At 38.2% G+C, this 16,251-nt stretch overlaps 1 protein-coding gene across 1 annotated transcript in view; it reads right to left on the reverse strand.

Moving 5' to 3' along the window:
- The window catches only part of LOC127436478 (anoctamin-1-like), a 78,151-nt gene that overhangs the window by 16,046 nt on the left and 45,854 nt on the right, over window positions 1-16,251 (reverse strand). Inside the window, exons 18-19 of the mRNA XM_051690663.1 lie at window positions 15,951-16,008; window positions 15,719-15,819 (exon numbers count right to left, since the gene is read on the reverse strand). Of these exons, the coding sequence (XP_051546623.1) occupies window positions 15,719-15,819; window positions 15,951-16,008 (159 nt within the window). The remainder of the gene's footprint in view (window positions 1-15,718; window positions 15,820-15,950; window positions 16,009-16,251) is intronic.

The raw sequence follows: 16,251 nt of genomic DNA on the forward strand, positions 1-16,251 counted from the left end.
TCTATGCTACCACTATTTAACATGCTAGGGATCCTCTTATTTCTTTGTCCTTTTCTTCCTTTTTTGTGTAACCTATAAAAATTTAATATTTGGATTGCAGTTTTATGACTTAATTATTTTGAGTTCCAGAACAGGCTTTTTACATTTTTGTTTTCTTGCTATGTTCTGTATTACAAAGGAGAAAAGGAAAAGTCCTCCATAAATAAAGTGAAAAACAATCTGCCTGGCATCTCAACCAGTTAGACACACCTGCTTCAATTACTAGACAGCAGACGCAAAGTGGCTTACATATCATCTCAACGCTCATAACTAGGCTTTGTAGTTGTTTTATAAAACATTTACAAAAAAACATTCCTGCAGCTATTCTTGACTTATTTTAATTTTAATCATAGATGTTTGAAATATATAATGGCAGTGGTTATTTAGAGAAACTTAACAAACTTAAAGTTAGTTAATAAGTTAAACTGAAGTTAACAGATTGATAGCCAGACCCATGATTTTACTGTAAAATAATGAGAGAAGTCTACTGCTATTAAGGAGCCATCAGACCGTGTTGTAGCCATTATTATTATTATTATTATAAAAATAAAAAAAACATAGGCCTACAGTTCAGTGGTGTAATATTGTAATATTCAGTTTAATTGAACGTGTTATGTTTATTTTATTATTTTTATTGTTATATGGAAGTAGACCGTGGGTGGGATTTCCTGCGCAAGGTAGATCCATCGTAAGAATAAGAGGCCAGCAATTTGAGTAGAGTATGGCAAATGTCGGGAGACGTGGAGTGGGTCAGACACGATTTTTGACCACTTCATTTGACGTTATTTTGTTGAAAAAAAAAATTATTATGTAGATTTCGTTTTGTATTATTTTGAGTTTAATTTCAATCTATGTTTCATTCATCATTTTCACTGGAGTTAGCATTTGAAAACTAACCCACCACAGCCATGCTTCCATGCACGGCCTTTTGGAAGGCCGATACAGACCATTGCATGATCTTGGGCAAGGGTGCAATTACAACTGTTGAACCATTTACATTTATGCATTTGGCAGACGCTTTTAACCAAAGCAAATTACATGGGACTTATTACAGGGACAATCCCCCTGGAGCAACCTGGAGTTAAGTCCTTGTTCAAGGACACAGTGGTGATGGCTGTGGAGATTGAACCAGCAACCTTCTGATTACCAGTAATGTGCTTTAGCCCACTACGCCACCACCACTCTATATAACTGTGAACCACATTAATACATTTTAATACAACGTGCTGTATCCTATATGTGCATAAAATACAAAATAGGCCTAATGAATGAATATGTCTGTCCTGCATAATCTGCATATAGCCTTTTTCAAGTCTATAGCTAAACATCCAGAACCAGCACCTCAACTAAGCCTTTAAACAGATATATTATTATTATTGTAATGTATAATAATAGTCACTCATTCATTCATTTATAAAATTCAGCTGTCTGTGATTTGTTTTCAGTCATGGAGGCTTGAGCTAGGAGTGGTTAATATGGCCAAAATCTCATGATACGAGTAATTTTATATCGCGATAACGATATCACAATATAGTTATTTTTGCGGGAAATAAGGTTTTTACGATTCCAAAATTTTAGATACCACTGAAATTTAACAATGCTTGATACCAATTTTGATACCACAGCAAAAACGAATATTAGCCTAACTAATGTAAGAAGTTCTCAAGGAATTATTAAATTAAAACAGTAAGTAATAAAACTGAACAAAGAAACAAATGACAAGCAATAGGACAAATAACACAATATAACAAAGATACAAATGACATAAACAGTGCTGGAAGTGTTTCAAACTTCAAGCAAGCATTGAGAAAATGAATAACACCTCATAGTCTTCACTGTATTCATTAAATATACATTGATCCATATTAAAGCTACAAAAGTCAAGTGTAGTGAGTGATTTTCTCTTTTTCTTCTGTTGTTAATGACACAGCAGGTACAGTATTAGGCTGCATTCACACTTTAAGCACAGATCCAATATACTGACACACATCTGATTTTTCTCCAACTGTTTACATTCACTTAAGACATAACCGATTGTGTTTGCTTGAATACTTGCCAAGATCTGCGATCTACAGCGGTGCGAGTACCAAATTAAGTTATCTTTCGCAGCTTATTGCGCTTATAATAACTCTTTTATTATATCAAGTGCTTTCTGCTTTGTATTTTCTCATTCATCCATGTTTCTTCATCGCTCTAACACGTCAATAACAGTCCTGCCCACTGAAAGCCGCATGGATATTTTTACATAACACGACAACAATAGTAAAATCTCTATCGGTTGACACTTTATATATCGTCACCACGATATATATCGTCATATCGCCCAGCCCTAGCTTGAACAATTTGCAGTGGAATCACATCAGTCCCATCTTCAGTCCTAGCCTTTTCATACTGTCAGTAAGCCATTTCAAGCCTGTCACATTGCTAAACCAGTAGGCTATATAAACTGTCACAAAAGCAGTCATAAAATTCATTCGGAATGTTATGAAGTGTACAATAGGCTACTCAATAACAATCTATATTACTTGTTGCTGTGATCATTGTGGAGCATCTGTAATGCACAGTTGAGTGTTCTTGTTCCTTATTTTCTGCATGACTATTTCCAGGTATTGTAGATATAGACTACTGTATGTGTGTGGTTCTAGAAAGAAACAGTAAGCCACTTTTCTTTGTATCTTTGTGTTTACTTCAGTGTTATAAAGTGTTTTAACTAATTTGATAAACACTTCTCCGGTAAATGGTTTTAATAAGAACTTTCAGGGTGGCCTAGGACTTTGGCACAGTATCGTACATCTGCTGTCAAGAAAGCCAAATCGAATTATTACCCGACCTAATTACAAACTCTCATTGTAATCGAAAAGGAGGCAATTTTATCTAGATGAAAATAATTTAAGTCATAAAACTACATTCCAAATATTTTATTTTTATAGGCTACACAAAAAAGGAAGAAAAGAACAAAGAAATAAGAGGATCCCTAGCATGTTAAATAGTGGTAGCATAGACTATGAGTGGGTAGGCAATCCCCCCTAGGCTTACAGAAATGGTTTAACCCTAGTGCTCAGCAGCCAGTGGGAATTTACGACACTCATCCGTTCAAACTGGACAAGTGGCCAAATGGCAAGAAGTATGTGAAATTGATGTCTGAGATCACGCAATGTGTTGTTTGTGCGTCGTCTACGCGTTGTTTACACAGTGATTTTTCATACATAAACAACATGTAGACAACGCGCAGACAACGTGCAGAAAACACATTGTTTACGTATTAAAATTTGCGCATTTTTGAACTGCCTGGCATTCCATATTAAACCCTTGCATGCATTATTGTCACTCGTGTGTGGTAGTTCACTGCTGCACGAGGAAACGGGAAGAAACCACGCGCTCGTTTTAAATCTCCTGCGTATGCAATACAAGCTCTTGCGCGTGAAGAAACCTCTGCCGCGTGAGCAAAATAATTCTCCAAATGCGAACACTTTTTAATTTTGTCAATTGTGGGGCGGGCTCTTGCTGTTTTGTGTGTAACCTCAAATATCATTGGTTAGTCCCTTTTCCAGGAAGTTGTGATTGGCTCCCTTTTATTACGAAGAACCATAGCAAACTCACCTGTTCTTTGTGAGAGACAAGGCTTAATCAAGGGAGTCATTATTACTTCAATTTATGCTAATTCTTCATATAATAACAGGGCTGATTTAATGTTATATAATGTATGTACGGTGTATCTTTGCCAGACACTTTAAAAACAGGAAGTTGACTAGCTAATTGTTGCATTTTTGTGATGTTACTATAGAACTTTAAGAATTTATTTAAATATAATATAATATAATATACAATCTGAATTTTGTCACTGCAGTTGTAAGACACTTTATAATTAACTGAATGGTTGTAAGCCCAGGGAAATAAATCATAGAAGTAACAGAAGGCTGCAAATAATGCGTCTACATTAGTGACTTTAAACCATTGATTTCAAAGTTGCTATAAGGTGACTATCTTTAGTTTGCATACTGTGTGTCACTTTAGATAAAGTAAATTCGTGTACATATAAATAAGCATGCAATATAAACATTTTAGAGAAAGCATTTTTTGTTATCAGCCTAGATATTGCTGTCTTGTCAATATGAGTGGTTGATTGTGTTTTATTATGCTTTCCATCCCTTGTACAAGGGTTCCTACCTACACGTCACCCATAGCTATGCTTTTAGGCCTAAATTGTGCCTAATATGTGATTAATAGCTGTATTTTATTGCACCAGGGGCATAGACTTCTTCACAGGATACTTTTCAGAGATGACTCTTTTTAGATCATTGCTGTCATACAAATGTAGATAGATGATTTAACTCTAAATATGAGAGAACATAAACCACCTCAGAAGATGACCTAGCAGGATCTTGCAACTCGGCCAAATATGCATATAAAGAGAAACCATTATTAGGCCCAACATAGAAAACTAAGTGGCAAATACACAGCATGTACAGTGATGTGAAGAATTATTTTCCCCATCCTGATTTCTTCTGTTTTTGTGTATCTCATACTGAATTGTTTCAAAAATTCAAACAGAATCTAACATAAAACAAAGGCAATCTGAGTAAACACAAAATACAGTTTTTAAATGATAATGTTATTTATTGAAGCAAAAAAGTTATACAATACCATCTGGGCCTGTGTGAAAAAGTATTTGCCCCTTAGTTATTAAATCCCCAAATCAATGAAACTGCATTCATAATGGGGTTCAGCTGAACTAGACACACCCTGATTACTGCCAGCCCTGTTCAATCAAATAAACACATAATTAGAACTTTTTCAGCAGCATGAAGTTGGCAAAAAGGTGAATTCCAGAAATGATGAGGAAAAAGGTGATTGAAATACATCAGTCTGGGAAGGGTTACAAAGCTATTTCAAAGGCTCTGGGACTCCATAGAACCACAATGAGAGCCATTATCTCAAACGTGGCACAGAATTGAACCTTCCCAGAAGTGGCTAACCTTCCAAAATTCCTCCAAGAGCACAGCAATGACTCATTCAGGAAGTCACAAAAAAGCAAAGGACAACATCCAAGGAACTGCAGGCCTCTCTCGCATCAATAAAGGTCACTATTCATGACTCCACTATCAGAAAGACACTGGACAAAAATGCCATCCATGGAAGAGTGGTGAGGCAAAAACCACTGCTAACCCAGAAGAACATTAAGGCTCATCTGAATTTTGCCCAAATACACCTTGATGATCCACAAACCTTTTGGGAGAATGTTCTGTGGACTGATGAGTCGAAAGTGGAACTGTTTGGAAGACAGGGGTCCAGTTACATCTGGTGTAAATCAAACACCAAATTCCACAAAAAGGACATCATACCTATAGTCAAGCATGGTGGTGGTAGTGTCATGGTGTGGGGATGCTTTGCTGCTTCAGGGCAAGGGCGACTTGCAATAATTGAGGGAAACTCAATTATTTTAAGGAAAATCCTAAAGGAGAACGTCTGGTCATGAGTCCGTGAGTTGAAGCTCAAGTGCAACTGGATTATGCAGCAAGACAATGATCCAAAGCATAGGAGTAAGTCCACCTCTGAATGGCTCAAAAGGAGCAAAATTAAAGTTTTGGAGTGGCCTAGTCAAGTCAAGTCATTTTTATTTATATAGCGCATTTCACAACACACATCGTTTCAAAGTAGCTTTACAGGAAATCATGCATTAAAAAAAAAAATGAAACTGTAATATCTATAATGTCTTACAGTGATCGTTATGTAGTTTGATTAAATATGATTGTAAAATTTGTATAGAAATTAAATAAATAAATAATAATTGTATTTAGAACCCCTTTGACCAAGCTGACGTCAACTGTGGCAAGGAACACAAAACTCCATAAGATGTTGGTTAATGGAGAAAAATAACCTTGGGAGAAACCAGGCTCACTGTGGGGGAAGTCATGGTTCTAAATTTGTAAATTAAGCGTTACGGTCCAACTATTTTTTTATGAAATTTAAGATTAATGACTAATGTCTTTGATGTCCATCCTGGATTAATTTACATAGATGATTTGTCCTTTGTTAGTTAGCTGATGAAGGATTTTGTTGGCAATTAAATGATAGTCTATGTATTCCATTTCAAGAGTGTAGTCCATCAATAGACAAAGGTGATGCAGGCAGAGATCAATGAGGTGCATCGCAGTTTAACCTGCAGGTCATTTCGTTGAGGTTCGGTGGGGTCCATCCTAAATCCAAGGTTCAGGCAGTGGCATATGAAGTATCCGATGTCTTACAGTTGGAGTTGGCATCAGTTCATCCTCTGAAGTCAAAAAACTGAAGTGATGTCTGGCTAGCACAGGCTGTAGTTTGTCGTCATTTCTCAGCAACACGTAGTAGTGGAGTCCGACACCAAGCTGGAATGGAGCTGGATCTGGCAGGCTCTGGTAACCTCAGGATATGAAAAAAATAGAATAATATTAGCGTTGATGCCATTAAATTTTATGCAGAGTTATAGATCATGGTGGATGTTTCTGGTTTTGGCAGACCTAACTAAAGCAGCCTAATTGTGAGTTGAAGGATAAATTAGGTGTATGCCTGGTTAAATAGATGAGTCTTTAGTCTAGACTTAAACTGAGTGAGTGTGTCTGCATCCCGAACAGTGTTAGGGAGACTATTCCATAGTTTAGGTGCCAAGTATGAAAAGGATCTACCTCCTTTTGTGGATTTTGATATTCTTGGGATTATTAACAAGCAAAATATGATTTTGTGATCATAATGAACATGACAGAATATAGCATGTCAGAAGGTCACTTAAGTACTGTGGAGCTAGATCATTCAACACTTTGTATGCAGTTAACAGAATTTTAAAATGAATATGATATTTAACAGGTAGCAAATGTAACAACGATAAAATGGGGCTAATATGATCATATTTCTTGATTCTAGTCAGCACTCTGGCAGCTGCATTTTGAACCAATTTAAGTTTATTTATTGAACTTGCTGGACATCCTCCCAGTAATGCATTACAATAATCTAGTCTTGAGGTCATGAACACATTAATACATTTTTTGGCATCAGCAACAGAGAGCACGTGTTGTAATTTAGCAGTATTTTTCAGGTGGGAGAATGCTGTTCTACAAACATTGGAAATTTGATTTTCAAAGGACAGATTGGTATTAATATAACACCTAATTTCTTTGCAGAAGACGATGTCGTAACAGTACATCCATCAAGAGTCAAATTATATTTTAGCGGCTTATATTTAGAGGTTTTTGGTCCAATCATTAGTACCTCTATTTTGTTCAATTGTGTAGAAGGACATTTCTGGCCATTCAGTCTTTGATTTCACTGATACATTATGCTAATTTGGAGAATTGTGAATTTTTGTTGGGTTTAGAAGAAATATAAAGTTGGGTATCATTGGCATAACAGTGGAAACTTATTTCATGATTCCTGGTAATATCATACATGTTGTGGCTTTTGATTTTTTGCCAAGTTTTGTTAGCTTTTCATGACCTATGTCAGTGAAGGGTTGAAGTTGCTCATGAGCAAAATTATGAGACACTGTTTTCTGAAGTGCTGTGACAGTTAATTGCATAGTTAAAATTTTATTTCTGATTATTTCAATTTTATCAGTAAAGAAATTAATGAAGTAATTACTATTCTGCTGCGACGGAATATCTAGTTCAGTTAAGGCTTTATTCCTAACCAATTTAGCCACAGTACTGAATAAACACCTAGGATTGATGTATATTGATTGTATAATATGCTGACCTGGCAGCTTTTAGTGCATGTCTGTAGCTATCATTCCATGCACCGTGAAATACCTCTAATTTTGTATTCTTCCACTTAAACTCCATTTTCCTAGCTGCTCTCTTGAAAGCATGAGTGCGATCATTGTACCAGGGCTTTTTTCTTACATTTTCTTTACTCAAAAGGGGGTGACAATATCAAGAGTGCTAGAGAAGACTGTATTTATATTTTCTGTTATTTCATCAAGTTCTTCTAGACTTTTTGGCTTACTGAATATGTGAGACAATTCTGGAAGATTATTAGTGAATCTATCTTTAGCGGTTGAAGGAATAGTTCTACCTGAATGATAGCGTGGTGTAGATTGAGTGACATTAGCTGACTGCAACAAACAAGAGTCAAGGTAATGATCTGAGATGTCACCGCTCTACGGTAGAATTTCTTTTGTATCAACATCAACTCCATATGACTATACCCCTGGTGCAATAAAATACAGCTATTAATTACATATTAGGCACAATTTAGGCCTAAAATCTAGCGTATGATTATGGCGATGAGTTGGTCCTGTCACACTCCAAGAGAGTTGAGAATATCAATAAATGCTAATCCAAATGTGTCATTTTCATTATCTATGTGAATGTTGAAGTCACCAACAATTAAAGATCTATCTACATTAACTACTAGATCAGATAGAAAATTTGCAAATTCACCAAGGAAACCAGAGTAAGGCCCAGGTGATCTATATACTGTAGCAAGGGCAAAAGAAGACAGAGATTTTTTATTAAATCTGACGGTGTCATATTAAGCATTATTAGTTAAAAAAAAAACCATACATTTATATCGTGTCCTCTGAGTAACACCAAAAACGTCACTGTAAATTGTAGCAACACTTCCTCCTCGACCCTTCAGACGAGGCTCTTGTTTATAACAATAACCTGAGGGAGTAGATTCATTTAACCTAATATATTCATCTGGTTTAAGCCGGGTTTCAGTCAAACAGAGCGCATACAAAATATGATCTGTAATACATTCATTTACAATTAGTGCCTTGGTAGAAAGAGATCTAATGTTCAGTAGCCCTACCTTTATATGATGTTTATCTTCAAAAAACATTTTTTACATTTTCTAAATGATTTAGTGAGAGTTTTGTGTTTGGTAGTTCGGGGAATAGACACAGTATCTATATGATATCTAGGTGATACAGTCTCTATGTTTTGTAGTTTATGTGACCTGTGTGACATCTCAAGGCATCTAGCAGACGTTAGGATTAACCAGTTTGTCTGCTTCCTGACCTGGGCCCCAGTTAGTCAAATACCATCATTATTAAGACTATGAGCCAAATTACTAGAGAGGAGAGCGGCACCTTCCCTGGAGGGATGGAGTCCGTCTCTCTTTAGCAGGTCAGGTCTACTCCAAAACTCTTCCAATTGTCTATAAATCCTATGCTATTCTCCAGACACCACTCAGACATCCAGCCGGTCAGTGACACTAATCTACTATAAATCTCGTCACCATGACGAGTAGGGAGGGGGCCCAAGCATATTACAGTGTCTCAAATCGTTTTTGCAAGATCACACACCTCTTTAACATTATCTCTTGTGATCTCTGACTGGCGAAGCCGGACATCATTAGTGCCGACATGAACAACAATTTTAGAAAATCTACGTTTAGCATTAGCCAGCACTTGTAAATTTGATCTGATGTCAGACATCCGAGCCCCCGAAATGCATTTAACAATGTTGGCTGGAGTCTCTATTTCCACATTCCTTACAATAGAATCACCAATTATTTGGGCTCTTTCAACATGATTCTCAGTGGGTGCATCACTGAGTGGGGAGAATCGATTGGAAACCCTAACAGGAACGGGAGAGTGGTGTCACTTTGCTGAGTATGCCGCCGAGACGTCACCCAATCGCCCTGCTGCAGGGGCTCTAGAGCCGGAACCAAAGTGTGTGTGTTGCTCGCTGTTCTACCCGCATCCAAAACAGTATCTACTGGCTTCTCTTTCTCACTGACCTCCACTAGTGTTTGGATGCATGCCTCTAACTCATTAATCTTCTCCGTCAGCCTGACTAATTCCTTATATTTATCACATGTGAATCCCTCACTGCTGACGGAAGAAGCTATAGTAAACATGTGGCATGCAATGCAGGAAGAAATAACATGAGCAGATGCCATGACTTACCGCAATTGTTTGTTGTTGTTGTTATGGTTGTTCTTGAGCGATGAGGCTTTGAGATCGATGTGGTTCCTAATCAGCAGATGTCTGAGATTGATGCAATAATCCATATAAAACACAGTGGAGAAAACAAATGCACGCAGTCGAGACGCGAGATGTAGACAAGTGGAAAAAAGCGGGAAAAAGAAAAAACAAGAGAAACGGGTGCGCGCGGTATAATACACAGTAGAAAAGCAGAAAAACCCAAAGCACATTATAATATGGCAAAGGATAAAACGATGAACGTATAAGAATAAGCAATGCTAAGCAGGCTAGCAAGCTACAAACTCTCGTGCAGTGTGCCGTCAGCAACAGGAACAAGAAGTGACATCACACCTAATCAAAGTCCTGACTTGAACCCGATCCTCAAAAACCATCCAATGTGGCTGAACTAAAGCAGTTCTGCAAAGAGTGGGCCAAAATTCCACCACAGCATTGTGAAAGACTAATCTCCAGTTATCGGAAGCGGAATACTTTTTCACAGCACTGTACAGTATATGGTATAAAATGCACTAACCACAAAATATTTTTTCTCCCCAATTTGGAATGCCCAATTCCCAGTGCGCTTAAATCCTCGTGGTGGCGTAGTGACTCGCTTCAATCCGGGTGGCAGAGGACAAATCTCAGTTGCCTCCGCATCTGAGACAGTCAATCAACGCATCTTCTCACGTGGCTTGTTGAGCGCGTTACCGCGGAGACATATCATGTTTGGAGGCTTCACGCTATTCTCCGCGGCATCCACGCACAACTCACCATACGCCCCACCGAGAGCGAACCACATTATAGTGACCACGAGGAGGTTACCCCATGAGACTCTACCCTCACTAGCAACTGGGCCAATTTGGTTGCTTAGGAGACCTGGCTACATCACTCAGCACGCCCTGGATTTGAACTCGTGACTACAAGGATGGTAGTCAGCGTCTTTACTCGCTGAGCTACCCAGGCCCCGGTGATGCAATGTATTAAAGAAGAGGTAGGATATGTTAAAAAATATAAATGAAATATAAAATGGTAAGATAAATTAATAGTAAATATTGGCTTATTGAAATACAGTATATGCCTAAGACAAACATGAGCCAAGATACTACAGTGCATGTAACAATGTGTTTTAGGATCAAAGGACAGGATCAAGCAGATGACCATACAAAACAAATAATGGTAAACAAAAATGTTGAATAACCAGAAGCCTACTGTATGTTCTCTGCACGTACCTCCCCTGTTGATCAGCCATCTTGCTGAATCAACTGTCTCGATTTGCCAGTTATTACTGGAGTCTTATTACTCGAGTAATACAATTTATAAAAGATAAATTGTTCTATATAGTTCTACCTAATATCACAAGAATGCAACAGCTAGCTAATAAACTTACTGTTTTTAAAGTGTCTGGCAAAGATAAACATTATATAGTATGAAATCAGACCTGTGAAATGAAAAATAAATAAATAAATAGCAACAAATAAAGTAATAATGACTCGCATGCAGAGGGTCCCTTGATGAAGTCATGTCTCACGAAGAACAGGTGAGTTTGTTATGGTTCTTCGTAATAAAAGGGAGCCAATCACAAATGATTTCCGGGAAAAGGGAATAACCAATGATATTCGATCAAGATCAAGAGGTGGTCACCATAATAACTCCCAGAGTGTTTGGAGCTATTCCACATTTAAAAGACAAACCTCTCATTAAAGAGTCTGATATTTCAAAGACACAAAGGAAAGGCTTACATATGCAGCCAAATGCCTGGGTTTAGAAAAAACAAGGAAATTAGAAATAATGACTCAAGTCGTAAAACTCGATACCTTGATGTACAGTAACAGGATCTATTTGACCATAGATGCATGCCAGCGAACATGTTCGTAATTTTGCTAATTAGTGCCATGCTATCCGGACCACAGAATACAATTTGACCCAATTTAATGGGTTTAATTCCACTTTACTAAAACAGGATGGAATGTGCACAAGCTTTGCTATGGGTTAAAGCTTTCAAAGTCCTTAAAAAAATAGTTCACCCAAAAATTAAAATTCTTTCATAATTTACTCACCCTCATACTATTCCAAAACTGCATGACATTGAGCATCAGCATCATTTAAAAGTTCACCTCTTGTGTTCCTTAAAAGTCATACAAATCTGGAATGATATGAGGGTGAGTAAACAATAACAGAATATTCATTTTACTGTGACCTACAGTAACTCTTTAAACAAAAGAAGCAGAAAGTGTGATTTTGAGTGTATGACGGCTCATGTTAGTTTGGGAATCCTTTGAAGACCAAATAAAGTGGAGAAAATGGTCCATACCTTTATAGCCTATTAACATTCTCAATAAAAACCCCCAAATGCATCTGCTGCATTATTTAGTCTCCAAAACTACAGCTCTTTCCAGCACATTACTTTTTAATGCATGCCTTTGTACCATAAGTGCTTTCCTCCATCTATGATAAAGCTCTCGTTTAGCAGCAGTTGAAACGAATTTGCATTCGGGAATGCGCGTTAAGACACAAGCAGACCCCCACTGACGGACAAGGACTGATCAATGACAACTCAAACAGACATTAAAATGGACACAGCCCCCTTTTAAACATCTACGGCTCTATTTTTTGCATGCACATTATTATAATGTGGAAGGATGGCATGATACGGCGGTCTGTGGGGAGATTAGATCAGTAATGTAGGTCAGGTCTCTGTGTGGAGGGATAGCAAGAGCTCCTCTCCCCTCTGGCCTCAATCATGGTATATTTGCATCAAGCTCAAAGTGCTTTCCCCCGAAAAAAAAATCAAGGTGAGTATTTATAGAACTGGACAGAAGAATAGGTTTGACTTTGTTCTCTTTTCATTGGCTGTACAGTTTTTTTTAATTTGCATTCTTAAAATGAACTAATTTTTGGCTGGCACTTATTGCTCCTGGACTTTATAAAGACACTCAGAACCACCCAGAGCAGGACAAAGACTTCAGAGAGGTCAAACAAGAAAGAAGAAGAGGTAGGATATGTTTAAAAATATAAATGAAATATAGATACAAGTAGGAATTGATGGACTGAATATTGCACATAGTTGTATTGACAAAAAGGAAAGTTTTATTTTTTTTATTTATTTTTTCTCCCCTTTTCTCCCCAATTTGGAATGCCCAATTCCCAATGCGCTCTTAAGTCCTGATGGTGGCGTAGTAACTCGCCTCAATCTAGGTGGCGGAGGACGAATCTCAGTTGCCTCCGCATCTGAGACCGACAATTCGTGCATCTTATCACGTGGCTTGTTGAGCGTTACCGCGGAGACATAGCGCGTGTGGAGGCTTCATGCTATTCTCTGCGGCATCCACGTACAACTCACCACGCACCCCACTGAGAGTGAGAACCACATTATAGCAACCACGAGGAGGTTACCCCATGTGACTCTACCCTCCCTAGCATCCGGGCCAATTTGGTTGCTTAGGGGACCTGGCTGGAGTCACTCAGCACACCCTGGATTCAAACTTGCGACTCCAGGGGTGGTAGTCTGGGTCTTTACTCGCTGAGCTACCCAGGCCCCTTGGGGGCAGTTTTAACTGTTAATGAGGTGGATGACCTGAGGGAAAAAACTGTTCTTGTGCCTGGCTGCTCTGGTGTTCAGTGCACCAGAACGGTGCCAGTGCTGATTGTACATGTGCTGGAGGTGAATTTCCCCATTCTCACCAGCTGCTGCCTGTCTGTCAGAAAGCTGGTGATCCACTGACAGGTTGAGGCAGGAACAGAGAGCTGGGTTAATTTAGTCCATTGGAGAGTGGGGTTGATGGTGTTAAAAGCCAAACTGAAGTCAACAAACAGTATCCTCGCATATGTCCTGGTCTGTCTAGATGTTGAAGTATGTGATGCAGTCCCATATTGACTGCATCATCCACAGACCTGTTAGCTCGATAAGCAAACTGCAGGGGATCCAGAAAAGATCCAGTGATGTCCTTCAGGTGTGCCAACACCAGTCTCTCAAATGACTTCATGACCACAAATGTCAGAGCAACAGGTCTGTAGTCTTTAAGTCCTGTGATTTTGGGTTTCTTTGGGATGGGGATGATGATGGAGTTGTTGTTGGTAATGTCATTTAGGTCTCTCCACACTGATGCAGGGTCGTTAGCTGAGAACTTGTTTTTCAGCTTTTCGTGATTTTATTTTCATGATTCATGATTTTATACTTTTTGTAACATTTAATTACTTATTTAAATTATTTAACTTCTGTACAATAATTTAAAAGAAACAACAATACAAAAATAAAATAAAAAAAATCCCAAGTTTTTGTGTGTGTGTGTGTGTGTGTGTGTGTTTCTATACAAAATTGTTTTACAATAATTTATAGAAAATAATGTAATATTTAGCCAAAAGCTGCTGTTCATCATTATATTTTCGACTCAATTCATAAATTATGCTGTTTTCTAGGTGGTATTTAGTATAAATTCATCCGCTCAAATGCTATTTAATGCAGTCAATGCAGTTAAGATCCTCATTGTTTTTGTGGCAGATAAACACAGCTCTGATTGCACAAAATAAATACATAACTAAAAAGATATCGCCCCCTTAATAAGCTCCAATTATTGCCCCACCCAGCTGACCCATAAATAGCTTCAATGTAGTAAGCTATGCAAGCTACTTTTTGTTTGTAGCTTGTGGTGTTGCTGAACATCTTAAAATAATAAGTAGTATGTAGCTTGGCAAACCACAGTCTGAGTAACAGTATCTGTTAGTAATTGACTGAAGTCAGTTACTCTTGCAGCTCGCAATCGAAAAGAGGTGTTTTGGGGCTACACACTATAGGATGTTATTTGAGCCACAGGGAACAAAAGACAGGTGCCCAGAGCGATTCCACACACCCATCCCAAGGGGGGTGAGCTCAGTTTACTGTGGTCACAGAATTTTGTGTTAGTTAATTAATTTGAGCAAACCGTATGACAAAGATGTGAAGATAAACCAAGCTGTAGCTTTCTAAGCCAAATTATGAATCATAAATGAAAGCGTTCTGCTGTTATCAGATAACAGATCTGTCACTTAGTATTCACGCATCAACGAGATTTGTGAATTCTTGCTAAGAATAGAGTCAGGTTATGATTTTTAAGAAAATACAGTAGATAAGTTGAAAGAACCAGGAAGGTTGTTCCTGGTGTTCTTCTGAAGGACGAGAGGAAATAGGTTAAAAAGGGATTTCCAGAGAACAGGAGTCCACGACTCAGAGGTCCATTCAGCAACTCGAGGGAAATCACGTCCTAGATTCTTTTTTTTTCATCATTTAGTATAGCATACTCAAGCATTAGTGTGGGCGTACCGAACACACAACGCAATATATATAGGCATATGACACAACACCCAACCTTCTCTCACTCTCTTATGATATAGATTTGTCTGTATGTGTTTATATGCAATACAGGTACAGCCGGTATTCCATAAACAGCATAAACTTCAGTAACCCTGATTTGCATTTTATCATATTTAGTGCTGACGTGATGCAGCACTTGTGCAAACATGTGAAATGTTATCCGGCCTATTAGACAACAAGAGGAGGCATGGAGAGAAAGTCTGTGTGCAGATAAAAAGAGTACAAGTGCAAGGAAGTGGAGAAAGGCAGGAATGGGGAGAAAAAGCAGACAAAGTGATGCAAATCTAAGGATTTCTTGTCACTATTAACCTTCATTAGCTGGAGTAGGATGTAAAATATCTACCGTTTATCTGAAGTACTGATCTTTCTAAGGTTTCCTGGTAGAAAAGCTTTTGGATTCATGTAATGGAGCAAGAATTTGCGGGACTTACGGAATGCCGATCTCGAAAATGTTATTCTGAATAAGCTGCTTCCCCAGCATGATGATACTGAGCTGAATGCAGAGTTCAATCAGGCAGCCACCAGGAGCACACTGTAAGAGATGTTTTCACAGTTTCATACTACCGAAATCTATGTCACAACATTTTCACTGGAGTAAATGTAATAAGAATGAAATGGGATGTAGCTGGCATTTAAAAGGGACACAGGCAAACCCAAACTCACCTCTTCCATACGGTAGTCATTGAAGACATAAACATAGTCACCAGGGCGGCCTGCAAACCTGTAAATAACCCAAAAGTAAGGTTCAACGATCACAAAGGATTTCCCCAAGAAGTCTTTTTTGAGGCCAGATGTGTATGCTGCAGTCAAAGACTTGCAAGAGGCCAAATGTGTGTGTGCTTTCAACCATTATAGGAAAGCTCCAGCTCTATTTCGGTCATTTCTGACCGCATACACTTAATGCACCTGCCTTTATAGTACAGCATTTGTCCCTCACAATTAACCACAAAGTTGTTGAACCAAT

Source organism: Myxocyprinus asiaticus, chromosome 47 (genome assembly GCF_019703515.2).
Source record: "Myxocyprinus asiaticus isolate MX2 ecotype Aquarium Trade chromosome 47, UBuf_Myxa_2, whole genome shotgun sequence".
NCBI classification, from domain to species: domain Eukaryota; kingdom Metazoa; phylum Chordata; class Actinopteri; order Cypriniformes; family Catostomidae; genus Myxocyprinus; species Myxocyprinus asiaticus.